At 41.9% G+C, this 27,063-nt stretch overlaps 2 protein-coding genes across 2 annotated transcripts; both read right to left on the reverse strand.

Moving 5' to 3' along the window:
- Window positions 1-1,968: 1,968 nt before the first annotated feature.
- Window positions 1,969-8,957, reverse strand: il1b (interleukin 1, beta). Its single transcript, XM_070925008.1, has 7 exons — window positions 8,882-8,957; window positions 6,837-6,885; window positions 6,477-6,528; window positions 5,408-5,597; window positions 4,963-5,139; window positions 3,374-3,510; window positions 1,969-2,667 (listed from the first exon to the last, which is right to left on the reverse strand). The coding sequence occupies exons 1-7, from the start codon at window positions 8,955-8,957 to the stop codon at window positions 2,452-2,454; spliced, it is 897 nt and encodes a 298-aa protein (XP_070781109.1). The 3' UTR covers window positions 1,969-2,451.
- A 5,919-nt stretch (window positions 8,958-14,876) lies between these two features.
- Window positions 14,877-22,704, reverse strand: LOC139300947 (metal transporter CNNM3-like). The gene is made up of 11 exons (XM_070924160.1): window positions 21,997-22,704; window positions 21,585-21,919; window positions 21,312-21,488; window positions 20,594-20,751; window positions 19,771-19,914; window positions 19,539-19,697; window positions 19,047-19,216; window positions 18,137-18,233; window positions 17,316-17,446; window positions 16,604-16,730; window positions 14,877-14,973 (listed from the first exon to the last, which is right to left on the reverse strand). The coding sequence occupies exons 1-11, from the start codon at window positions 22,702-22,704 to the stop codon at window positions 14,924-14,926; spliced, it is 2,256 nt and encodes a 751-aa protein (XP_070780261.1). The 3' UTR covers window positions 14,877-14,923.
- Window positions 22,705-27,063: the final 4,359 nt, after the last annotated feature.

Below are 27,063 nucleotides of genomic sequence, written 5' to 3' on the forward strand. Positions count from 1 at the left end.
CACAATAGGTTCACTACTGGTCATGCAACTCCTGCACACGCACACACACACACACACACACACACACACACTCACTCACTCACTCAGTTGTTTCAAGGATGTGATTTAAGTTTTTCTCGTGATTTCAGACATGACCAGTTTCCTTACGCTCGTATTAGATGTGAGGTGATGCAAGTACTGCATGCATGCGTGCGTGCACACACACATAAACATGAGTGTTCCCCTTTCACACACTGACACGTGATTTTTACATCTCAGGCGACGGCTGAAACTGGAGGAAGGGGCTGTAAAGGTTTTGGTGCTGCACGTGTCTGTAAATCAGTGAAAGTGGAGCTCCAGTGGAAGACGGACTGAATTAATTATGTTGGATTTCCTTTAAAACGGGCTGACAGAGGCGGCCTGGATGCTCACAGACTTATACTGTGTGTGTGTGTGTGTGTGTGTGTGTGTGTGTGTGTGTGTTGCACAGCTTGCCTGTACCATTTTGCCTGTTTAAAGTTAAACATCACTCCATAATCTGCTTTCCGCTCCCATGATGCAGAGCAGAGCTGCAGAGCGGAGCTCAGCATCTCTCGTCGGCGTGAAGTCAGTCAAGAAACAGCTCCAAGTTGTCGCCATGCAAACCCGCGCAGGCTGCACCAATGAGAGGACGTCGACCTCCTTTGAACCGCCTCTGATTGGCTGAGTTTCTTTAAGTCTGTTATTGTGAAGTGTACGAAAAGATTGGCATTTAATTTGGTGAGTGCTGTGAAATTCAGATCACAGAGTCTCTAGTTTATGGAGAATAAATAAAGCAAAGCTTCAGCTGATTCTAAACTGAGCGAGTCTGCGTCAGAACACATATCACTAAATGATATTGTAAGTGCTCTCAGACAGGTATGGACAGCTGTGAGGGACTGAGCAGGGTTTTAAAAAAGGTTTTTAAAAAAAAAGAGAAAATATAAATGTTGGGCCAGTTCAACAAAACAGAAGTGACTCAGAACACAGAACTGCATCTGACGCAGACAAAGTGACTGAAAGCAACACGTCAATACGACTCTTAACTGCTCCCGTTCGGTGCATGAGAGCTCGGTTAACTTCCGACTCAGAGAGTCTCTCTTTAAAAAATAAAGAACCAAAACAGCCGTTCACAAGTCGGTTCACTAGTGGCAGGTGAACAAAACAAACCGGGATACCGAAAAAGAACCGGTCCGCTCATCACTACAGTTTAACATCTCGGGAAATACTCTTTCTTACCGCCAGCAGCCACTTAGCTTAGCTTAGCATAAAATAAATAAAAAGCTAGCCTAACTCTGTAACAAACTTCAGAGCTGGATCTGTACTTGTGCATTGAGGGCTCACGCTGTTCCCACAGCGGCTGTGTGCAGCTGACGTACGGCTACTCAGATTCATTCAATACATGTCTGGGCGATAAACAGCTGGCGTGAAACTACAACATCTGGGTTCTGTTTCAGAAGTAGGAAATCCTCATGCAAATTCTCATTAATAACTAAGCTAATAACTAAAGATCGTGTATGTCGTGTGGCTCGCTTCATATGTTTAGATAAGGACGGTAGTTTTTTCTGATATCTGATCATTTCATCAGAATATTTGACATCTAAAACCTGCAGGTTAGCTTAGCTGCTAACCTACTGGGGAAAAAACAGTAGTACTTCAGTCAAAGTGCTAATACCACACTGTGAAAATACTCCTGCATTCAAAGCCTTCCTGAAGTAAAAGTATGTAAGTATTCTCAGTTTCAGCAGTAAAATGTCTCCTGTCAGTGTTTCTATTCTTGCATCATATTCCATAAGATCATCATGTGTTTGTAGCGTCGCTGTCCTGTAAACATTTACTACTTTAAAAATTATTTTCCTGTTTTCAGCATTGCGACGCTGCATTTTAAAGGTGTTAAATAGTTTATTTAGCTGAAGAAGGAGGAGGAGGATGTTCTCAGCACATGAATGAACTCTTCATCCTCCTCACAAACATTCAAAATCAACACATTTAGAGATACATGAAGAGTATGAATAACTGCAATCTGAAAAATAACTAAAGCTGTCAGATAAATAATCTCAATCTAATGCGAAGCATGTTACACTAAAGGAGTTTTACATTCTCATACCTTCATTTTCCCGTTACAAAAGAACATTTGTCGACAGTAAAGAAATAAATTGAATTTCAGGAACAATAGCATGAATAATCATGAGTTTAGAGGAATATCCTGTTACAACTTTCTCTTTCTTTACCAAAGGAGATTCATTTAGTTTATACAAAGCATTTTGCCAGAGAATAAAAATGATAATTATTATTTCTAGTGGGTTACACTGAATTATTGGTTATCAGCACCTCACCACCCACAGAGAGCGCACTGCAGACGACGGCTCCATCTAGTGTTGAGGCAGAATAAAGATCAGCGTAATTCTGGATGCACTCAAACTGTACACGACACCTTAAACCCAGCAATACTTCTTAGTTTATGTTGAAGCTGGTGAGACGTTGGCTAGTGTCCACTTTGCACATCTCCACAGGCTGGTTCTCATCCTCATAGGAGGTGCTGATGTACCAACCACGGCACAGGACGGACTCAAACGTGGTCAAAGACATTCCCTTGATTCTCTTGTAGAAGAGGAAACGGTCCAAGTTTCCGTTGTTGTTGATGATGTTTAAGTCGTCCTCAGAGCGCTCCTGCCAGAAGACAATGTCTCATATTCATTTTCATGTTCATTATTTTATGTATGGAAGAACAATTCTGCCGATAAAAATAGATGGTAATTCAAAACATTCATTTACGGTGTCCAAATTAATAGATTGAAGCCAAAATTATGAGATAAAAAAAAAAATCTAAATTGTGAGACTAAAGCCATTATTTGGATTCATTTAATCAAATTTAGCAGACAAAAATACACAATTATCAGATTAAAGACACAATTATCAGATTAAAGACAAAATTATAAAATAAAATAAGATTTAATAAGTTCCCAACTATGTGATAAAAGTCAAAATTATGAGATTAAATTCAAAATTGTGAGATTAAATGTAAACATTTTGAGATTATTGTTTTTTTTTTTAATAAAACAATGATCCTAGCCTTTCTGTCCTCAGTATCCATATGGTCTCCCCTTCAGGTTGTGACCAGGCCTACTGTAGTCTTGCTTGTGAGCTACTGGTCCCATTGAGGTCGGAGTGAGCATGGGGATCAGAGTGAGGGTGGGGTTTAAGCTTAGGGTAATGGGTGGGGGATATGGGTTAGGGTTAGGCAAGTAGTGGTTATGGGTAAGTTTAGGTTATATCTCCAAGAAATGTCAAAATGTCTGCTGTGAGAAGGGCCTATGTAATGTCCTCTGTAGTGATGGAAACATGACTGTGTGTGTGCGTAGGATGTTCTGCTTACCTCCAGCTTCAAAGTAGCTTTGTCGCCTTTCATAGAGCAGGAAATGTGCAAGTTGTTATTGGGGATGGACAGAAGAACAGCCTGACCATCACCATCAGAGACGGGGGCAATGATGTACTTCGACAGTTTGAAATTCACTAATGTGCGAAAAAGAGACAGAGAAAAGAACATGATGTAATGTTCGTGGTATTGTATTGGTGGGAGAAAGATCTTTTTACTCATGTAAAAGTACCAAAAACAGCAATGTAAAAGTACTCCATTACAGGTAAAAGTCCTGTATTCAAAATCCTACTTAAGTAAATAATCAACGTAGTTAAAGTATAAAAAGTAAAAGTACTTATTGTGCAGTAAAATGTCTCCTGTGACTGATACCTGATTCTACCTGACAAGATTATTAATACTGATGCATCAATGTTAGAGCAGCATGTTACTGTTGTAGCTGCTCGAGGTGGAGCTAGTTTATCTACTTTATATACAGTTAGCTAGTTTAATCACTTTATATACAGTTAGCTAGTTTAACTACTATATACACAGTTAGCTAGTTTAACTACTTTATAAACAGTTAGCTAGTTTAATTACTTTATATACAGTTAGCTAGTTTAACTACTTTATATACAGTTAGCTAGTTTAACTACTTTATACACAGTTAGCTAGTTTAACTACTTTATATACAGTTAGCTAGTTTAACTACTTTATACACAGTTAGCTAGTTTAACTACTTTATATACAGTTAGCTAGTTTAATCACTTTATATACAGTTAGCTAGTTTATCTACTTTATATACAGTTAGCTAGTTTTAACTGCTTTATATACAGTTAGCTAGTTTAACTACTTTATATACAGTTAGCTAGTTTAACTACTTTATATACAGTTAGCTAGTTTAACTACTTTATATACAGTTAGCCAGTTTAATCACTTTATATACAGTTAGCTAGTTTAACTACTTTATATACAGTTAGCTAGTTTAACTACTTTATATACAGTTAGCCAGTTTAATCACTTTATATACAGTTAGCTAGTTTAATTACTTTATATACAGTTAGCCAGTTTAATCACTTTATATACAGTTAGCTAGTTTAACTACTTTATATACAGTTAGCTAGTTTAACTACTTTATATACAGTTAGCCAGTTTAATCACTTTATATACAGTTAGCCAGTTTAATCACTTTATATACAGTTAGCTAGTTTAATTACTTTATATACAGTTAGCTCGTTGAACTACTTTATATACAGTTAGCTAGTTTAATTACTTTATATACAGTTAGCTTGTTGAACTACTTTATATACAGTTAGCTAGTTTAATTACTTTATATACAGTTAGCTAGTTTAGTCCAGTGGTTCCCAACCTAGGGGTTGGGCCCCTCCAAAGGGTCACCAGATAAATCTGAGGGATCGTGAGATGATTAATGGGAAATAAAAGAAGAAGGAAAAAAGTTTTGATACACAAATTTGTATTCATTTTTGGGGAACTTTTCTCTAATGTTTTACAACTTTGGGTCTCATAAAATGGAAACATTCTAGTTAAGCACAACTACCTCAGAACTGTACAAAGTACAGTACTTGAGTAAAATGTACTTTTCCTGGTACCTTTGCGATCGCTGTGTCCTCCTTTCAGAGTGATGGCCTGCAGTGTCAACTCTTCTGAGTTGTGGACGACATCTTTCTTTCTTATGTCACACAGAGTGCACAGCTTCACACTGTTGACACGGTGATATATTCTTTTCATTTCCACGGAGGAGTTCTCCATCTTCTTGACAGTCGTTTCTGTGGAAAGGTGGAGGCAGATGTTTTCAGAAAAGGGGGTGCCAAACAAGGAGGAAAGTGATTCAAAAAGTTGCCCAAATTATCAGCCACACAACATACTGTTGAGTAAGGTTCTGTTTGATGGCTGGACTTGTAGTTATTAGTGTTGTTACAAATGTCAGCCGGATTTTGAATGAGGTTGAACCTGGAAGTTCTGGTTTCACTTCAGCTCTCTAAAATGTTTATAGGACAACTTATACTGATGTGAAACTGTGTTGTTTTTACCCACCCTCCACCAGGGTGTCCATGATCACACTGCAGAGCTCATCATTTTTGAGCTCCCTTCCACCGCAAGTTAGGGACTTTTTCATCCTCTTCACCGCCAGCAGCAGGGTACCTACACTCTGCATGGTCATTGGGTTGTGGGAAACCACCAGATCCAGTCCCTCATCGAGCCTGAAGGTCTCCTCCTGAACTTCCTGCAAAGAACAGAGTAGAAATCACACGTCGTGTCCTCCTGCAGGTGCTTCCTCGTCTCTGAGTTACAGAAAGCCAAAGTTTGTCCTGACGCTTCAAGAATTTAGTGAAAATAAATAGATAAAAATAAATAAAATTGCAGCTCAGGATACGTAGAACATAATTCATTCTGGGCCTCTCACATATATGTATTACCACTGAAGCACAGTACTTGAGTAAATGTACTTAGTTACAGTCCACCAATGCCACAGACACATGAAGGAAGAGCAAAATATAATGATTGGGTAAATTCATAAAGAATTAGGTTAAAAAGGGGTCCATTCTCAGTGCTTATTGAGAGTGCGGTGGACGGATGACCGTGACGAGTCAGTGGATAGTCCATGCTCTATCAGTCGTTGCTTTATGTTTCCACAACAGAAGCAACTGAAAGGTGTATTGATTGATATATATTTTGTATTGTATATGTAACAATATAAAGCTGAAAATAAACATAGTTGAGTAAAAAGTACAATATTTCCCTCTGAAATGTTGCGGAGTAGAAGTATAAAGTAGCAGAAAATGGAAATAAGTAGCAACTCAAAAGTACAAATATTGCGTCAGATACATATTTAGTAACATTTAGGTAAATATAAGTTTCAGACTCAAAATCTGCAATATTAAAGGACTGATTGGGATTGGGGTGAAAAAAACTTGATTGTTAAATAATGATATTGTACTGTATTCATGTGTACATATATTCTTTATACTATCTAAGGAGGACATCTGAAAGTGACACTACATGTACATGAGTGTGAAAATGTAAACCTCGAACAGTAAAAATATAGGAATATGAAAGTGAATTATGACCTGCACAGCCTTCCATAAATGATAATTCATCTTACCTTCGTGTCGAGGCAGCAGGCTTCAAATCCCATCACGTCTAATTCTGGTGAGCTGAAATACAAAACAGATAAATATCAAGTATTCTGCATGTTCTTAATTCGATAAAGAACGTTTCGTTCACCAACACATGAACAAGAGGCTGTGAGTGAGAAGTGAAGCGTTTCCCGACCGCCTGGAACTGTTCCCCTTTCACAAGCATAATATAACACAGTTTGCAAATGGGTTCACTTGTGGTAAAATATGCCACAGGTTTGATGATCTCGGCTCCCCTAAACACACCAAGAATGATCTAAAATCATACTGTAATATTGACAGTTAGACAAGAGAGCATTCAGATTCGTGGACTCTCTTGGACTTACCTCTCTAAAGCTTGAGACAGATCGAAGTCGCACATGATCGCGATGTTAGCTGTTAAAGAATGATGATGAAAAGTTAAGTGACTGAAATATTTTCTTTCAGATTTCACTGAAGCTTCCTGTCGATAGTCTCGTCCCACTTGCTGCACTGCAGACTGAGCGTCTCTTTATAGGCAGCAGCGGCAGCCCCTCAGCTTCCTCGTTGTAGTTGTAGCTCCACACACAAACATTCTCTCATCATGACATCAAAAGCCACGTGAAGGCCCCCACCCACATGACACAATGCAAATGGAACAATTTTAACATTTAACCCCATTCATCTCTGGAGAGGGACGATGTGCAATAAGTAAAACCTGTTCTGCTGGTTTCATTTGGGCTCCTGAAATGAAACATCTGTATTGTTTTCGCTCATTTTCTGAAACCGGACACAATGACGACGAATGCATTCAAACACTTTGTACTCTATGAGAGGAACTAATGCTAAGCTCGCCGACCTTAGTTCCTGTTGCTACGCCTGTCGAGCTTTTCACTGTCACTTTCCAGCCGACGATTGTAGGTTTTGTTGGCCGTGAGTTAAAACGAGAGGAATGTGACGAGTTAGGCCGCGTTCAGAACGTCCAGCAACCCTGTGTGATAAAAAGAAAACATACATTCATTCATTTGACTGGACCCAGTCGGTCGATGCAGCAGGGGGCTCCGGGGGAACGACGCAGGGTCGTCCTGCAACAGGTTGAAACTGGCTCAACTTTCGACGCAACACAAACTGATGCCATGTGGCGAGGTGCTGCGTCAGCCAATCACGACAGCGCACGTTCCTAGTAGATGGCTTTGCAACGTGAACAACGTCTCATCGGCACCTTAAACAACAGGCTCACAGCACAAAGTTGTTTTAACGCATGCTAACGCTAACTTAAAATGCTATTTAATTCTGACATAACTCTTGGAGGGTTTGAATGTTTACCGCAGAAAAACATACCTGGATGTTTGGTAGTTTGCTTGGAGTCGCTGGAGCGTAAACTTCCACAAATCTACTAAAGAGCAGGACAGAGCTGCTGACGGCAGCCAACACGCTGATAAACAGGTAGATTTACAAGCCAACACCTGTATCCCTACATAATAATATAGTTAATGACACACTACAGTAAGTTGAATCCATTCCTTACACACTGTCTTACACTGTCTTTTATTTCTGGTTTTGGAAAGGTGATTTTAAAAAGACACCAACCTACAGAAAGCACATTGTTTCAACATGTGGAGAAATCCAAAGCTCGGCTGGCCTGCTTTCTCCCTTTAGTAGCTTTAAGGTTGTTAAAATCATCTTATTCCAAACTGTCTGACAGTATCTCGTATATATTGTGTGTAACATGTTGTTGTAGTTCTTCACTGAAGCTATACGATGTTTACACAGACCGAAAGACTCTGTTATTCATCCGACTCCATCTTATTTAGCCCTGCAATATTCCACAAAATGGAAATATCACTTTAGACACGTCTAAAGTGACATAAGGTTTTATTTTTAATGACTGGCGAGTGAGTTTGTAAAAACAGATTCACAAGGTTTGTTTGCAGAAATTCACATTTTGAATAAAATACAATCATTTTACATGTAGCTGCTGCTTCACTGTTTTACTCCGTTCTATTGGGCGACACTGCTGCTCGTGACTTCATGTGGTTTTTGTAGTGGATGCCAGTAATATGAGCTCATTTGACCGAGAAAACAACTTTCCCCCACCTCCAGGTTCTGAGCAGGTAGTTAGTTAGTTGAGGATGAGCGAAATGTGAGAAAAAGATGCTGCAGCATGTTAACACGAGAGAAAAGGAGTTGTGTGGTTTCAGCCACAAAACATGAGGGGGTGGTGACGCTCTTCCCTTCTGTCTTGGAACTTCTGGTGTAATTTCCAAGGAAGGAAATTACGCTACAGATGTGTACTGTGTGTTCATCTTGTTGCTGCTTTGATGAGTTCATCCCGATGCAGAAAAGTTAAAGTGCACATTTAGAAATGATTCATTTTAAAGTTTCTACTTTAAATACTTTACAATATATTGACCTGTTTTTCTTTCTACCAGAAGCCGGCCACTGATGCAGGTGTTCCTGTGGCAGGATGTGGTGCTGGTTGTCCACATGCTACATACGCAGAGGCAAGTTGCTGAAAGAGAGGTGATAGTTTCACTGCTTTTCCACTGAAGTGATACCAGGGCTGCGGGTAACAGAGTGACCAAAATTTAAAAAACTTTAAGTAATCAACATGAAATCAGGGCTCCTGCAGAAATACATACACACCATATACCTGCAATAACTGATTTTTATGGGCAGGAGCAGCAGAAACAACACTGATATCATCACTGTGTGCGCTGAGTTAGCAAACACATGTGAAGTCGTGTTTGTTTCCACCTGATGGATGAAGTCCAGTCGTCTCTCTCTGTTAGCGCTGTTAGCGCTATTAGCTCTGTTAGCGCTGGTTCTGCTCTCCTCCACCTCCTGAGCGAAACATCTGGCTCTTCAGCTGCTAAATGCTGCTCTATGTTCATCAGCTGTCTGCTGTTCAGAGACTTTGTAGAGCTTTTTATACATATGTACATACATATATATGTATGTACATATGTATAAAAAGCAGCTATGAGATCAGTGAGAGTGAACCACAGCGGTAAGGCTGTTGACCAAAAAGCCAAAACAACGAGCTGGAAGAGCTGAGGGGGAAGTGCGACACTGCGAGCGACACACTGACATGAGGCCCGACTCAGAAAGACGAAGACATGTTCATGTTCAAATGTTGTTCAAATGTTGTTCAACTTTGATTGATGCACAGAAACACACATGAACCAGCGAGAAGAGCAGGGGGGAAAAACAGAAACACAAATGTCTCGTGAAGCAATCAAACGTTTTTAGTGTTGATGTACATGTTCATCGTTATTCATAGTAAGAAGCTGACTGAGAAGAATATGTTTCCAGTGACTTAAAAGTGTTAAAACGACTCTGTGTAACAGTTAAACAGTTAAATTGGATCCACAAAACTTCTACAAAATCACAAAATCAGGGCTTTTGCAGAAATACAGCACCTTAACGTAACGACCCTGCAGTTTATCTACACCTTCAAGTCAGGGTTTCATCGTTTTCCGTGGCATTTGTACGGAAGCCCTGAGAGGCAAGTGAGAAAAAAACAATCTGGTAATTAAAAATAAATAAATAAATGAACAGTTTTTGCCAGGCTAATCTGCGAAAACAGGCGATTTCTTTTTATTTACTGAGTTTCCAAACAAGTGCATGTCGAGCTTCAATTCAGATTTGAAATAGATATAAAACAGAACAGACAACAGAAAAAAGATTTAACAAAAACAATATATAATATATATATAATATATAGAGTGGGGGGGGGGGGGGCTAGTGACCAATGAGGAGTAAAATGTTGCATAGTTACGGTGCAAATAGAAAAATGAATATCTTGCAAAAACTGTACGTGTGGCAGCTTACACAATAATAAAAGATAATAAATAATTTAAATAAATTAACTAAAAGTACAAAATATGGTCTGAAGTTGAGTCGAGCGCTGCGGTGCACCGAGATATAAAAACTGAACATTATTACTTACGTCTCTAATAAGGTTGACACTGAGCGTACATTACAATATCAATAAAATCTCCCACATCCTCGTGTGAGTACAAACCCCCACAGACCACAATGATGGCGACGATCATCAGCACTGAGATAAACAAACACAAAACTGTTGGCTCAGGCTTTTGTGTCGAGCTCAATTCTGAATTAACAGAACTGCAATAAACCACAGAGGATCTGAAAACCACGTCCACAATGAGCTCTAAACCCTCTGAGGCCGACGGAGGTCACGTCAGCGAGTCCCGGAGACGATGGATCCACTTCAGTTCATGTGGATTGACACACAACAACAAATACTTCTGTGGAGGTTGATTTATATATGAATAACATTAATATGAAGTCTGATATAACAGACTTCAGTTCACTTTTATGTGCACAGTTACGTACATGTTGTGCACGTTACACGTTTGTGTATTGTTGTATTCCACCTCACCTTTTATATATTTGAAACGTTTGTTTATTATGGTTTTATCTTATTTCACAACCCTTTGAGGCATATTTTGAACTCTGACTTGACTTAAATGACTTTAAAATCAGTTGATGTGTGGTGCAGATGGATCATTTTCAACCACAGCGGCTTCACTCTGTGTGTGTGTGTGTGTGTGTGTGTGTGTGTGGTCACACGCTTGTCACCGACTGCCTAGCAAATAAAAAATGACCTAGTTGCTTCTGCAGCTGCCTTTCGATGATATAAACTGAAAATGTGTGGGGAGCTAAAGGTTTAGGCTTCAGGTTTCAGTATGTAAATGTGTCCGTCTGTTTGGCTCTTAGCAAAGTTGACTCACTAGTTTTACCGTCAGTTTGCCAACAAACACATGCATACAGCTGTCCATGAGGGTGAACTGCACTCTGAAAACTGTAGGGGGCGCTAAGTCGCCTAAAACGTCAATTCTTCCATAATGTTCATCAGTAATAATTACCAATAACTTGGTTTTTTGGCCTTTATGGACAGAGCAGCAACTGAGCTCAAACGACACACAGATGCACACCCTAAGTACATTTACTCAAGCACAGTACTTAAGTACAATTCTGAGGTACTTGTACTTGAGTAAAGTTCGTTTTTGTGTGGAAAACATGTCTAAAATAAACGTGTGGGAAAAGAAAAGGCAAACAAACATAACACATTTAGAACAGGATTGAGTTTATTTCCTAAGAAACTTGATTATTGAAGGTGTTAAATGAAATGGAGTCTCAATGCACCCAAAACTGGCAGCAAACCTGGAAATAATAATAATAATAATAATAATAATAATAATAAAATTGGGAAGTTCTATACAAATGTGACGCGGACAGAAAGAAGGAACTGATTTAACGGTTCAGTTCATAGTAACAGTATTGTTGTACCTGAGAACTGAGACCAATTACCTAAAAATAAATGCTTCCTGGAATTATACTCTAAGCAGTCATATATTAATACACAGTTCTCCACATCATCAGCCAACGTTTCTCTCAATCAGCATAAGTAGCACGAAGTAATGATTATCTTTTTACATTCATTCTTCTGATACCATAGAAATGAACTTATTACAACAAAACAAAATGGAAGTAAACAGCTGAAAAATATTTACTCAGAATCACAAACTTTTCTCCTGGAATATGGCAAAACGCTGGAGAGTGATGACAACGAATCAAAACACACAAGTGGAATCAAAATGCAAAAGAGACAAAACACGGTGCTGATGTGACGCCTGAACAGCCCTGCTGCTGCTGAGAGGACCGGACCTTTACCGGACTGCACTGAGAGGACACTCGTCCCTCTCCTCAGACCGGCACCGAGGAAACCCCCCTGTGTGCCGCGACTACACTGTAAGAAATGGGTGGGGGGGGGGGGGGGGGGTAAGATTCACGGTCTTCTTCTTCTGTGCGGTCAAAGTTAGCGGTCAAAGCTAACATGAGGGAAGTTAGCGGGCAGCTTAGCAACAGTGACTAGGCTTAGAGAGAGCGACACGGTGCCACTGCTCCGCCCTGCTGCCAATGTGTCCCAGTGGTCACCTGCGGTACTGCAACCAAAAAAATCCTGTGCATTTTCCTCACAGACCTCCATTACATAACAACAAGGTCAATTATTTCTCTTTGTATTCTGTTTTTTTTTTTTTTTATTGTATAATTGTAAGAAATTGTTCACATATTAATCTAGAAAAGCCTGCCGACAACAAATCTTCATAGTTCTTTTTGAGCATATCGCCACCTTAAACTTAAGAATGTATTTTTGCACAGAACAATGTCTGCGCTTTGTTTTCTTCACAGTGTAGTCGCACTTCAGAGGAGTCGGACAGGAGGAGCGATCACAGCTCAGTGCGTCTGGGTTTGTGAGTGTTACATTAAAATAGAAGAAATCTGAACCTGATCTTTAAAACACTGATTTTTCGGAGAGAGTCGGCCTCACCATGTTCATCCTTATCATTAATATATTAATGTACAAACACAGGGAGCACAAGGGGGGGGGGGGGGGGGTTTATTTAGAGGCCATTTCTGACATATTTCACATGTTTACACACATGCAACAATGACGGACAGGTGCTTAAAATGCATGTTATGCTATTAACACACACATATGGGTAATGGAGTTACGGACTGGATGCTTGCTTTCTGATATGTACTTGTGAAATATTGTATTGATAATATTTTATGTCACACACACACACACACACGTACACACACACATTCATAGACAGACAACACAGATGTGAACACGAACTGGAATGTTAACAGAAGTCAAATATAAGAGACAACACAGACAGGAGGACAAACAAGCAACAAATTTAAAGTTTAAATTACACACAATGAGATCAGAGCAGGCGTCAGACCCACAGCGCCCTCTGCTGGACCACAGATCCAGTGCAGCTTAATGTCGTGGGCTCACATGTCAAAGTAAATCACTGTGAACCACCTGAACCCACATGACTCATCATACAAAGGATCAGCCAGATCTGTATTTTCCTTATTGTTATTAAATCCCATTGAGAGACAAAAAGTAGCAGTGAATGTGTCCACTAACATGTACTGTGTGTGTGTGTGTGTGTGTGTGTGTGTCACAGCCTGATACATCTTCTTCCTCTGAGCCATAAAAATATATATTAAACACTCATCAGTGAGCCTCACTGTTGTTTCCTTCATCACCATGAACACACACTGTAGTTCATTGTGACTCAGTCCCACACACACACACACACACACACCGTCCTGCTGCCCCACGTACTCACTACAGCACCACATGTGGATTCATCCGCCGCTGAAAATAGTCCCCAACAAACACAGACAGTTTTTGATGATATTTGATGATTTGGTGATATGGACACATTTCAGTTGGTGCTAAAAACAATACTGATGTTTAATACCCAGCGCTACTAACCAGTCATCTCTATTAGTACTCCTGTAGGTCTCAAAGCTCGTCACTGAGACTGAAACCTCTTAGACTTCAATTGGCTGCAACCAACAATTATTGTCTCATTAGTCTGCCAATTAGTTTCTCTATTAATCATTTGGTCTATAAAATGTTAAAAAAAAAAAAAGGGGGAAAATTGCCCAACATGCCGTCTTCAAACGTCTTGTTGTGTCAAAGATATTTGGTTTATCATCACATGAGACAAAGAATCAAATCCTCACAGCTGAGAAGTTGACTAAGATGATTAATTGATTATCAAAATATTTGCTGATTCTTCGCTAACTTAACTGAAGCATCAATACAAAACTAAAACTTTGTCAGCACGGAGCGTTACATCTTTTTTCTCATCTCATTTTAAACGCACACACACACACACACACACACACACACACACACACACACACACACACACACACACACACACACACACACACACACACACACACACACACACACACACACACACACACCTCTACGTCTGACAGCGATATTATGTGAGGGTATGAAAATCTGGACGTACCTTACAGCTTAAAACTATCAACAGTGCACAAATTTAATGTGCAAATCCGCTTTTAACCAACTTGAGTGTTCTTAGTGTCTCAAACGGACGGATGCTTCAGGACACACAGACACAGACAACACACACACACACACACACACATGTAAGCTTTGGCACCCAGACAGGCAAAAGTGAGGAACGGCAATGCAGAGTTTAGTATGAAAGGCTAAACCTGGAAGAAAGGCACTGCCAAATTAAAATAAACTGTATTTATATATAATGTGTATATATACATATATATATATATATATATATATATATATATATATATATATATATATATATATATGTATATATACACACCTATAGTCCATAGTGTATAAAACAACATCAAATAATAATTGCAAAGCACATAATGGAATGGGGATGGAGATGAAGTGTGAGCAGTGGATCTATAACAGACAAATGAAGTCACTCCAGTCTTGTCCAATAACTACGTTCCAGCCATAGATGATTCATCAAGAAAACAAACAAAAACTAAAATGTCTACTTGGTTGAAGCCGTCTGCCTTTAACAGCGGGGCAGACAGAACCGCACTACCCATGAGCCTCCTCTTCTGTGGAGCTCTCCTGGGCTCTACTGCCACCTGTGGAAACCCGACCAATGAGAGGAGAGCGTGGGTGAGTGAGGGGATGATGACGACACACCGAGGCAACCACACACACACACACACACACACACACACACACACACACACACACACACGTGCGCGGTGATAAAGTGACGGAGGGAACATAAAGACAGGAAACAACAGTGACTGCTGACATGAAAGATGGCACAAAAGGAGACAAAGAAGAAGAGCCAGAATTTAAGAAATAGAAGAAGAAGTCGATCTTGTTGCATACAGACACCAGAACCTCCGGGTTCAGAAGTAAAAAAAAAAAACTCCATTCAAAACCCCATTGACATTTTTACCAATTCTATTAACTATAAACCCAGTCTTGGAACGAGTCTTACTTCACAGAATGCCGTGCGGCTCGCTCCACGATCTAATATCGTTGTTATTTAATATTTCTGTTTTTTTGGTGGCCTTTCACAACATTTCCCATAAGCCCTAGACACTTGAGGGTTAAAAGTCACGGCTCTTCAGGTGCCATGAGCAAGTCAAGGGGCCAAGGTTAGTTTAGACATGTCTGACATGCTGTAGAAGTTTTTAGACAACTGAGATTACAACAGAAAATTGGAACTTTAGAAGCGAGCGTTGTTGAGTTTTATTGATAAGAAACCAAGTTAGAATGACGCAAGTCCCCGTGCTGGTAAATGTTCGTGGGAGCTGTAGTTTTTTTCTGTTTGTTAAAATAACAAATGTTCTAAAAATCTAACAGCAGCTGCTGCAGCGGCGCTGATTTAAAGAAAACACTTTCAGAAAGAACCGAAACGCTGAATGAGAGATTACAGAAGCTAGACAGGAAGTGACATCATGCCTTCCAGATGAGGAAACATCTGCGTTGTCTAATAAGTTTCAGTCTTTCAGAGGAATATCCATCATATTCATTTTCAAGCTTCTTTCAGGCTGTTTCTCGTCACTTTTGCGCCATCTTGTCACTGCGTGTTTCTTTTCTGTGAGAGTTTACAGACTCCAACAGAGAGGAAGGGGCTGATTTCAGGGAAAAGCAGAGACGAGGAATGAAACGGGATGAAGAAGCACACACACACACACACACACACACACACACACACATATACAGTAACACACACACACACACACACACACACACCTGATTCTGATGGATGTCTCATGAAAATAAAATGCACCCACCAGGACGGCTGATTTTACAAGGTTAAGAGTAAAAACAGGAAACGAAGAGCAGGACATTATTTCATGGATCTGTGTGTGTGTGTGTGTGTGTGTGTGTGTGTGTGTGTGTGTGTGTGTGTGTGTGTGTGTGTGTGTGTGTGTGTGTGTGTGCTATATGCCACAGACAGGCTGCATTTCATTTACCTCATGCAAAACAAAGTACTAACAGTAGTTCTCAATGGTATCAAAGAATGAAAAGTTTACAGGGAACTCTGGACGAACAGAGAAGAGAGGAGACGTGGAGGCACGAAGGAGGGAAAAGAAAGAGAAAGAGAAAGTTATTTTAGTTCAGCTGAAGGCAAACAGGAAAGCAACACTACAAAGACGTTTTTAAAAGAGTTTTAGTGCGATTTATCATCAGCAAAGATTGTTAGTGTCGAGGTCTCCGGAGGTCAGACGGCATTTTGAGCAAAGCTACCTTGTGTGGTGTTTCTGTCGTTGAGCAGCTTCGTCTGACTGTTGGGCAGGATCTTAATCTCAGGAGGATCAGGACTCTGACCGACCCGCGACGCCATGAGAGCGTTCAAATACTGGAGACGAGTCACCTGCAAAAACACCCACAAAATGAATGAAAATAACAGGAACTGAACCCGTGTGACGGGTGGAATAAAACCTGCATGTGTTTTGAGGCTTGTGTCAGATTGTGTTATCAGTTCCTGCTGAATGTAAACAGACAAATAATTATTTTTTTAAAATATACGCAAGCCGAGGCACGTTAGACACGTTTACACTGTTTTTATTCTTTCTCTTTAAATGTCTTTTTAACCAGTGACTTTAACAAACTACTGCTAAGAATGAGAAGCTGTTTTTCATCGCTGCAAATAGAGTCTGTGAGCCGAGCGGGACGGGGCCAAGGAGAGAAACGCCAGTGAGCATGTGCAGTGGGGCACTCAGTGAGCAGCTGAACGGGCGCCATCTTGGAGTCTGATATCCGGTTCTTTTGATACACGTGAGGTGGACGCGTTTCTGAGCGACGACCAAAGATTTCATCATATTTCTGACACAAATTTGATCTGCGAGCCCCAAAATCACACAGTGTACGTCGGCCTTTAGTGCCGACAGCTGGCAGGGTGACAACACACACACACACACACACACACATACACACACACACACACACACACACTCACCCGTATGAGCTGCAGGTCAGTGAGCGCTCGGACGGTGTAGTCGGGACAATAGCTGGACGGGCTCGTAGCGTCTGCTGACTCAAAGGGATCCCTGGGAGAGTGACGCTGGGTCGACACTGGAGACTGGTGCACTGTAACCACACACACACACACACACACACACACACACACACACACACACACACACACAGTCAGCACAATATCTGCAAAGCTCAGCCACGATGTGCCGACTCGTATAAACGTCAGTTATGTAAACATGGAGGGAAACTGCTTCATCGCTCAACAGAAATCTGCATGAAAAATAATCAAACTTGACAGAACACGTAACCTAAAACTGACTTCACATATATTATTTCTTTAATACTGCACGAGGTATTAACGCTGTGGGACTAGTGCTGAGGTGATCCACAGGAAATTAATCTCTCCAACAATATTGATCAATTAATTAAGTCATTTATTTAAAAATACTAAACATCCTCATGTTTCACTATTGTGAGGATTTTCTGCTTTCCTCTGTTTTATTCGATAAATTGAATATTTTTTGGGGGTTCAGATTGTTGCTCTGACAAAACAAGACTACATGATTAATCAATAATGAAAATAATCAACAGCTGCAGTCTTAACTGGGCTGCAGGAACACACTCACAACTGGCACGTCCAAATAAAACTCGTGATGTAACATCTCTGGATAAAAGTGTCCATCACTAATTCACTGTCAGCAGATGGAATAATCAATCACGTGACTGATCCTCAACATCACGGCTAACGGAGACAACTTCCTGTGTTATAATGTGAGGAACTCCTGCAGTTCTTGGTCTCACCTGAAGAGGGCAGCGTCAGAGCAGACACACCGTAGTATGTGAACGCCCCGTTCTCAAACTTCAGCCCCTCTTTGCCGATCTCCACCTCCACACGGCCCTGAGGACAAACACACAGGAAGCTGTAGACCGTCAATAGTTTCTGTTAAATAAAGAAAATGTGAACCGTAAAACTGCCTGAAACTGATTTCTACAAGAAAGTACTTCTTTTCTTGAGACTAGAATACTGCAGAGCTCCTAATACTGCAGTTCTTTGTGACAACAGGGTTATAAAATACATATTTTCCTTCCTTTTAAACATATCACGTTATGAAGAGAAAGGTTTGAGTTCATTTTTGTGTAATAATAAGAAGGTTTCATGACGTAACAAGAGGAAGTGATTCCTTATGACAAGAATAAAACTGCATATTTTGTAGAAGTTTGTTTAAACATGAAAAATCTTGAGAAATGCTGAGCAAATGTGTCCCGTCTTTATGCTAAGCTAAGCTAACCGGCTGCTGGCTGTAGCAGCGTATGTACTGAACACCGTATGATCCCATCTTATCCTAGTTATCCCATATTTTTGCCATTTTGGATATCTGTTTCTTGATATTTTATCGCTGCAGTCTTTCCTACTTTGTCCTGCAGCTGCTGCACAACAATTTCCTTCCCATTAAAGTTCCATCTCATCTTACAGACATGCAAGTTACAGGCTGAATGAAAAGAACCCTGTTGGGATTCGGCACATGAGAACATTCGATCCTTCAGCATCTGTTCTTTCAGTGTGAACGCACACGAATATTTAGTAAAGATATAAAGAACTGGGTTTCCTTTAATGCTGGTTTGTCAGAACTCTTGGTCTCTTGTCCGATTCCTTTCCTTTAACGTTGCTTCCTTTCTTGGAAAGTTGGGAGAGAGACAGTTTGACACAAACCTGCAGCAGCAGGATGAAGTAGTCCACCGGGTGGTTTCGTGTGTAGAGATAGTGGCCCGCGCTCAGCCGGTTGTTTGGGTCAAAGTGCACTTCCTGGTTGACACTCGGGTGACGGAGCAGGTGGAACAAGACCTTCTCGGACACTCGCCCGGGGCTGAAGTGCTCCACTTCTACAGGGGTCAAAGGTCAGAGACACGGGATACAGTAAGCTCGCCGTCTGGCCCGTGATGTCACACAGAGGATCAAATATGTCTAGACGGGCGACCTCAAACAGTTTGATTTCAGTTTCAGACATGAACTCGACCATGAACGCTGAGCCTGAGGCTCCTCAGCTGAGTGAGAATGTAGAACAGTAACACAATCATTACATGTGTGGTGTTAAACTGTGACTGATTGAATCGGTACGAGTTACAAGTTCAACCACAAGCACACACACACACACACACACACACACACACACACACACACACACACACACACACACACACACACCTCTGGACAGGAAGCGGTGTGTCGCCAGCAGGAGTTGTGGTGAGGTACGGATCTTGGGTTCTCCTTCAGGAGGCTTGAAGAGAGAAAACTCCTCGTGGACGCTGCGAGGCTCCAGAGGGATCTCCAGCGGAGCGAGGGGACGCTTCACTTTCCTGTCCACTGCAGGAGGAGGCGGGACGTTTTAATGAAGACACGAGATGCTGAAGCAATAATCACATTTACAGAAACTTACAGTAGCCGTCAGACTCGTCCAGGATCTCCGATTTGATGATCTCCTCGATGACGTCCTCTAAGGTGACCAATCCCAGCACCTCGTAGAAAGGGTCCCCCTCCCCCTCGTTGTTCACCTTCTGGACGATGGCCATGTGAGAGTAGCCTGATAGAAGGGGAGAGGTCAGAGGTCAAATCACAGGATGGACTCCTTCATTCTTCATTAAAAGACCAGTTCGCTCACATTACAAAAACGAAACACACACGCTTAAGCTTTGGTTTTATTTGATCAGGTTTTGAGATTTCTGTCTCCACTCGGAGGAGGAACGGATCGCTTTTTAATTTTCAGTCCTGGTTACTCTGGATCAGAGGTTTTCAAACCGTGTCAACTCTTTCATTTGAAGACAGAGACGTGCGGCAAAGATTACTGCGTTAGGTGAACTGCACAATTTACGATGTCCATTGTGAACAAATGTAGATAAATCTGCTTAGAAATCACCGAACAGAATCGCTCCATATGACTCCAGAACTTGCCTGAAAATCATCACGTTTTTAAGTTTCCTTCAGTATCAAAGTCATCCAGTGGCAGCTGTCTGTACGTCCATGGGTACACTGCAAACAGGAACTGCTAATAGCTAATTCTGCATACTTTTAATAGCTCCAATTTACCAAAATGTAAACAAACATAAGCTTAAAATGGTGCTGACTCCATGACAGCATGGGGTGTTGGGGGAGAGCAGTTGGAGGGGGTGTTGGAATTGAATTCATTCAGCCTGGATAGTGGAATAAAATGGACGGATGGATTACGATTTACTTCCCATCCACGAGCGTGAGTGTGAGCGCACCTTTCTTGAACTCCTCCAGCATGGCGTCCAGCTTGGTGTCGTTGAAGACGTAGTGCAGCGGGTGGTTGTAGAACTTGGTGATAGTCGTCATGGGGGTGCAGTCGTCCGGATCCACCAGAGCCAAGTCTTTCACATAAAGGATTTCCACGATGTTGGACCTGGAAAATCAAACACATGTTGATGATTGGACACGTGTACTGCCGTGTAGAGAAACCAAATACCAAATATACTGTAAGTATGTAAGCACTGAATGCACCACGTTCACCGGCATGTACGTGAGTCTTTACAAGACCAGTGACCGGAGGTTTAACCAGTAACAGGTTCTTTCTTTGTGGTTAGACATCATGAAAGTTTAAACATTGTGGCTGCAGTTAAGATACAGAATCTATTTCACATTATAACATTTATAATTAATATGCAGTCTATAAGCAGCAGTGTGGTGTACATACTGTTGGGTAGCTATTCCTCGATCACATATAACTTTAAAAAGTTTGTTGTTCTCTGTGTAAAATCTTAATGTGAAAAGTAACAGATAAACGTAGTGGAGTAAAAATGTAAAGTCAAAGATTTACTGAACAAACCAAATGTAAACACAAACAACCAATCTTAGATTTGGATCTCCCCCTCAGTCTGTCTGATCAGGTCGTCTTCTTCATTAAACTATAACTTTTGGTCTTCTGAGGACAAAGTTTAGAAAGTTCCACGCTGCTGTTCCCACCTCTCCTCCTCGTAAATGGGCACCCGGGTGTACCCGCTCTGCATGATCTCAGACATGGTGGAGAAGTCCAGGACGGCCGAGCTGGGCAGCATGAAGCAGTCCTTCAGAGGGGTCAGGATGTCCTCCACCGTCTTACTGCGCAGCATCCCACGGCTGAACTCCTCCTTCACAAACTCACTGCAACAAACAAACAAACAAACAAACACAGGATGAGATACGGACAACAACGTGCAGTCCAGTACAGATCATACTGACCTGTGTGTCTTTAATTACCTGTAAGGGTCGTTGACATTTGTGCGGATCATCTCCATGGCCCTCTCCCTTATCCCACAGGTGCTGATGTCCCTCCTCAGCCCCAGGTCCAGGATCAGCCCCAGAGGGCAGGACAGGGGGCACGTGAGCACCATACAAACCTGGGCCAGCCAGGTCAGAGCCGGAGCCAGTTGAAACCCGTAACCGGAGCACAGGACGTGAGGAGCCAGCTCAGCCAGGAAGAAGATGAGGAAGCCGCTGGTGAACACCGCGGACACGATGGAGCCCAGCGCCCGGTACAGGAGGACGCCCAGGACCGAGTGTCCCACAGCACACAGGAACAGCAGAGAACAAACCTGGAAAAAAGACATTTTGGCATCAGGGAAACAGAGCAGCAGCAGCAGCCCCCCCCCCCCAGCTCTCAGAAACTTACCAAGAAGTTCCCCCTCCTCCTGATCGGCTCCAGGCGCTTGGCGGCCCGCTTCTCCTCCTCGGATCCACAGCTGTGAAGGACATAAAGCTCCACGGGGTCCAGCCACAGCAGGCTCAGGTTCACTGTCCTCAACACCCCGCAGACCAGAAGCAGCAGCACTATCAGCACGGCCAGACCCCACGGCGGGATGTAGTCTGCGGGCAGACCCTTGTCGGGGTTTATCCGCAGTCTGTCCGGGCCCGCAGATGCCCATTTCCCTCCGCTCAGCACGCACAGGTGGTGGTAGGTCTGCTCGCTGCCTGCTGCTCCCGCAGAGATGCTCCTCTGTCGGACCTGCACCTCTATCAGCCCGCTGTAGTCCTCATCCGGGGCGAACTCATCCGTCACCTGGAAAGCGGACTCGTGACGGTTGGACTCGTCCCCGCACGGGTCAGGCGCATCCCCGACCGCCCCGGCCGCTCCGCCAGCTGCCCCTGCGAACGCCACCCACGGCCAGCTTCCATTCAGATCAGTCCCAAAGAGACGGAGCTTGAACGTGGCTCCTTCTGGCGCCGAGATGATCCGATCCTTCATACACACCAGACCCGCCGGGTCTTCCAGTCGCAGCCCCAGAACCAGCGGGGCTTCCTGGCTGCAGGCGCCGTACCCGATCCCGCAGAACAACAATACCATCAACAGGAACCGTAGACCTGCCAAGCTGGCCACCATATTGGAATTGGTCAGCCTGGCTCTGCGCGGATCATGTGACTCTAGCCCCGCAGCGGCCCCGCCCACCGGGGGCTGAGCCAGCCAAACAAAACGAACACTGCAACTGAACTGCGTGGCGGCCATTTTGGTTCTCCACGTACAGGAGCAGCTCTGGGATCAGTGTACATTTTGGGGCTCGACTCTGAGTGTTTTTTTTTTTACGGCGCCGCCTCTTCTCAAAAGCAGCCAATTGGAGTCAGTGTGTCCTCACAGCCAATAAAAGACGAGGAAACAAGGAGGAGCTCACTTCCATCTTTGTTAGATTTCATGAAAACAAGTCATTCATCCCTTTGGGCCTCTGTTACAAGACGCTTATTCATCGAATTAATGCAAATGTCATCACACTGTACACAATCCGAACAACAAGCCTTTTAAAGGGTTGGTTCAACTGGTTTGGTGTAACTGAATGAGTTGTTCACTGTGAACAAACGCATTCTTAAGTCTAAAATAACTAAAAACTGAAATAAGGCTTCAACAGCTAACATGTAGTCGAGTCAGTTATCTTCCAAAGTCTTTTCAGTATGAAAGTCCCTCGTTGTGTTTCTATCTGTCGCAGGTCAGCAGGGAAGAAATGGAAACACAAAGAGGTAGATTTTGTGCTGAACTTTGGAAGATAAGAGTAAGTTGTTAGCTGGAGGCTAGTTAGTGAGCTACTTTAGCAAGCTAACGGCTAACACACTTGCTAGCTAGTCATGTCACAAAAGCTCTCTGTGCTTCTTCCTGTTGTTTTCTTTTCTGTGCCATTTACTCCCTCCTGACATTTGGTACATCATTTTTTATTGAATTATTGAAGTTATTGAAGAGGGGATAAAAAGCTCCCTGAGCTAGTTTTACTATTTCTGGCAGTTTGCTAGGTCGCTAGCGGGTCTAATCTATGTTCCCCAGCTCAATATCCTCTTAATATGACACACTGAGGAGACCTTTCGAAGGGTTTTATGTTCTCAGTAATGTCTTCTGTAGCTCAAATGTTCAATGTATGTTTCCCTGGATCAATATATGTTGTCACCCACTTACAGTTTATAGCCTGCTGATGTTGAAACCTACGTCCTGAGACAGTTTTCTTGACTTTAGACATTGATATGTCCAAAGTGGCTGAACATATTTCTACCACTCAAACTGCATTTGAAACGTCCATCTCCCTTCGTTCTTTTGCAATTTGAACTGCGAAGATAGCCCTTACTAATCTCTTACAATGTTGGTTTATAGCAAGAGACACGCACGCATAAGTTCAGTCTATTCAAGAGAGGACCATAAACTCCCGTCTCGTAACTTGCCTAAAAATGACGGCTCCTCAGAACAGAGAAGAGAGGAATTATTATAGCAACCAATGACTCCTTTAATGGAAATGCATGTGAGTATTATTTTAATAGACTTGAAACAAAGGCGAATCTATCCTTTAGAGTGAGTTGCACTTTTAGCACAATGGTTTTTAAGAAGTCGTAATAATAATATATCTGTGCACTTAAGTGTGTGTGTCCTTTAATTTAAGGATAATTTAAGGATCCACCCACATTATCCTGTAAACATTTCTCCCATCAGTTAATGTGAAATGGGCAAATCCTGCCGTTAGTTAACCGCAGAAATGACAGCTTGAATATGAATCAAACAGAGGCAGATGTTCTGTAGAGAAATATATCTCAGGTTTATTAACCTCTTAACAGTAGTTATAAAACAGTATGTACACATTGCTTTAAGTTACACCGTCCACGTTTGGAAGTGCATCCTCCATCTTTGTTCAACCATTGAAATAAAAGAAAAGAAAAATCACAAACATGTTGCAGCGTTGTGTCTGGATATTAAAACCTACTGCTGCACATACCCTGGGGAAATGAAAAGGGGAAATAACTTCACTTTAATATGAGTTTATGAATCCAAGACCAAATTGCCTGGATTTAAAGTACTGTTGCAACGCTTACCTATAAATATTTTTGTCCCTTGAATTATCTTATATCTGCACTGCAACTCTGAACAACCTGATAAATACTGCCTGATCTCTCTGTGTGCAAAGACATCGTAACCTAAATATATCTGAAAAGGAAGATAATAGATGCAAAAAGACGTATTGCGGCACTCTTCTTCACCCTCCTCGCCTTTATTTCTGCATCTCTGCACATGCACGAAACCTCAAACAATTCAAACACTCCACGTGTGAATGATACACAGTGTGGAAAACCGACTGGCCTGAGAACCCGGCCCCAGAAAATATTTAACCTTCATACAGGTCTAATCATCACACCGCTGCAGGGCTAAAAACAACACTACAGGAGTTGCTGATAAGCCCCGCTCCCCCGCTGCCGTCCCACGATAGAAAAGGTCTGAACAATAAAACGGCTCAGCAGATCCGAGCGGCGGTCAAAGCCGGAGGAATTTCAATACTTTTTGAGCGGCGGGAGAGGAGTCGAGATAAGGGCAGGGTGGAAAATAGACGAGGAAAAGGAGTGAAAAGTGAGAAGGAAGCGTGGGAGGAGAGAGGAGGGAGATCCGGGACGGCAAAGGATGACAGGAAAGGAGCAGGATGGGAAAGACGGAGGAGAGACAAGGATTTTGGCTGAGAAAAAAAAAAGCTTTGGTTATCACGTCTAATGACAAAAAAAAATAGAGGGAAGCTACAGAAGATAGGAGTAAATTATTATTTGAGGTCAACTCTGTGCAATGTTTATTGCTATTGAATGCTTTCCTAGCAAAACAATCGGAATAAATCTTTCATAACACATCTGAACATCTCTCATTATAAATAGAGCTATTTTCAACATCTCTTTCAGCATCGCACAAATGCCCCTCGTGTCTTCATGTACAGAGTATTTACAGTAATAGAACACAAACAGCAATCAGGGAACTGAACACAGTGTTTCTGGGTAAAGAAACCCAACGAAAGCTGCGTCTCACAGCTGGAAGCCCGTTTCACAGAACCACACCTTCTGGTGCCTATAACAAAAAAACGACAATAAATACAATGTTTACAATAAATACAACATTAATAAGTAGAACAATTGTTTGCACATTTCCCAGTACACAAACTGGTAGTCACACAGCCAACCAGTGGCTTCACTGGAAACCAGCATAAGACCAATTGCTACACGAGACCTATATGAACCAGCAGGCAGGTCTAAATTTTCTTTAAATAGAGGGTAAGGCTATGTCCACTATATATTTGCAGGTGTTTCCTCACCTGCTAAATTAAAATCTATGGTTTTCACAGAGTGCTGATCTTCCCCATGGCCGGATTTACCTGGTAGGGGGACCCCTGGGTAAAAATGAGCTGTTGGGCCCCCATTAAACCCCCAAATTCCTCCCACTCTGGCCCCAGGTTTGCTGTGTGGTCATTTGGTAAAGCACAAATAAATAAAGCAACATGCAACATGAAAGCACAAAACTGAAATAATGAAGGTCTTAAAACTGGATTTTGACACTGGGATCCCCTTCAAGACGAGACCTCAAGGTAAGAAAATAAACCTCCCTCATACCCATAACATTACACATTGGGCTTTATTGGTGCATATACCCAATAATTTTTAAATAAATCAGTTTACCACTCAGTGAACCTGGGGCTGTTGAGGGGGCAGGTGCCCGATTCGCCCGGTTGTTAATCCAGCTGATCATCCCACAAAAGGAGAAATGCTTTGGAATATTCACTTTTTCAGTCTTACGCTGCGTAACTCACAAGTTTAAAGTGTTTTCAAATCAGTGCTAGCTTATACAACAGTTGTTCATTTTTTTTTATCTTTTCAAATAAATCACTATATCATCAACGAAATAATTCATCTTCACAGTCACTTAAATTGTTTCAGTGTCACTGCATACATAGGGAAAAACAAAAACGAAACATAGATTACATGCTAGCAGCTTTAACACCTGAGCTCAGCCCGACACCCACAGAGAGTGAGGAGTGAGCTGCTACAGTCGTCTTCATGTTAATCTCTTTATCTCTGCGTCTTCAGTCCACCGGAGAACAAACAAACGGCCTCCAACTGCTTGTCTGCTCTAAGCACGGGTTGAACAGCATCATTTACACAATAAAATGTACTTCACATTGTATTAAGTGCCACGTATATGAACGAATCCCTGGTTTGGAACGTCATACGGACACACGCTATACGTACATTTGCGAGGAACGCTGTTCAGTCACAGGAAACAACAGGAGGGTTTTTCACACTACATTTAGCCCTGGGATAAGACAGGGTTAACATCACTAGTGTGAAGACGTGCTGTGGAATGTTTGTTGTCCATTAAGTCTCATCAAGTTATTGTGCTGTGAGTGTTTTCAGTACTCAAAAGAGTCAATCCTTAACCGTGGGCTTACTGCAAAGCTTCAAAGGTTAA

This window comes from Enoplosus armatus, chromosome 18 (assembly GCF_043641665.1).
Source record: "Enoplosus armatus isolate fEnoArm2 chromosome 18, fEnoArm2.hap1, whole genome shotgun sequence".
Lineage (NCBI taxonomy): Eukaryota > Metazoa > Chordata > Actinopteri > Centrarchiformes > Enoplosidae > Enoplosus > Enoplosus armatus.

Bases quoted from the DNA above. Each gene is read 5' to 3' on its own strand.
- il1b (XM_070925008.1), bottom strand. From the start codon at position 8,957: ATGTGGACAACCAGCACCACATCCTGCCACAGGAACACCTGCATCAGT. The intron at 5,598-6,476 runs GTAAGATGAATT...TGTTCTTTGCAG, and splicing joins CCTGCTGCCTCGACACGAAG to GAAGTTCAGGAGGAGACCTT. The intron at 2,668-3,373 runs GTAAGCAGAACA...GTCTTCTGGCAG, and splicing joins AAGCTACTTTGAAGCTGGAG to GAGCGCTCTGAGGACGACTT.
- LOC139300947 (XM_070924160.1), bottom strand. From the start codon at position 22,704: ATGGTGGCCAGCTTGGCAGGTCTACGGTTCCTGTTGATGGTATTGTTG. The intron at 21,489-21,584 runs GTAATTAAAGAC...TGTTTGTTGCAG, and splicing joins AATGTCAACGACCCTTACAG to TGAGTTTGTGAAGGAGGAGT. The intron at 19,217-19,538 runs GTGTGTGTGTGT...TGACCCCTGTAG, and splicing joins ACACCGCTTCCTGTCCAGAG to AAGTGGAGCACTTCAGCCCC.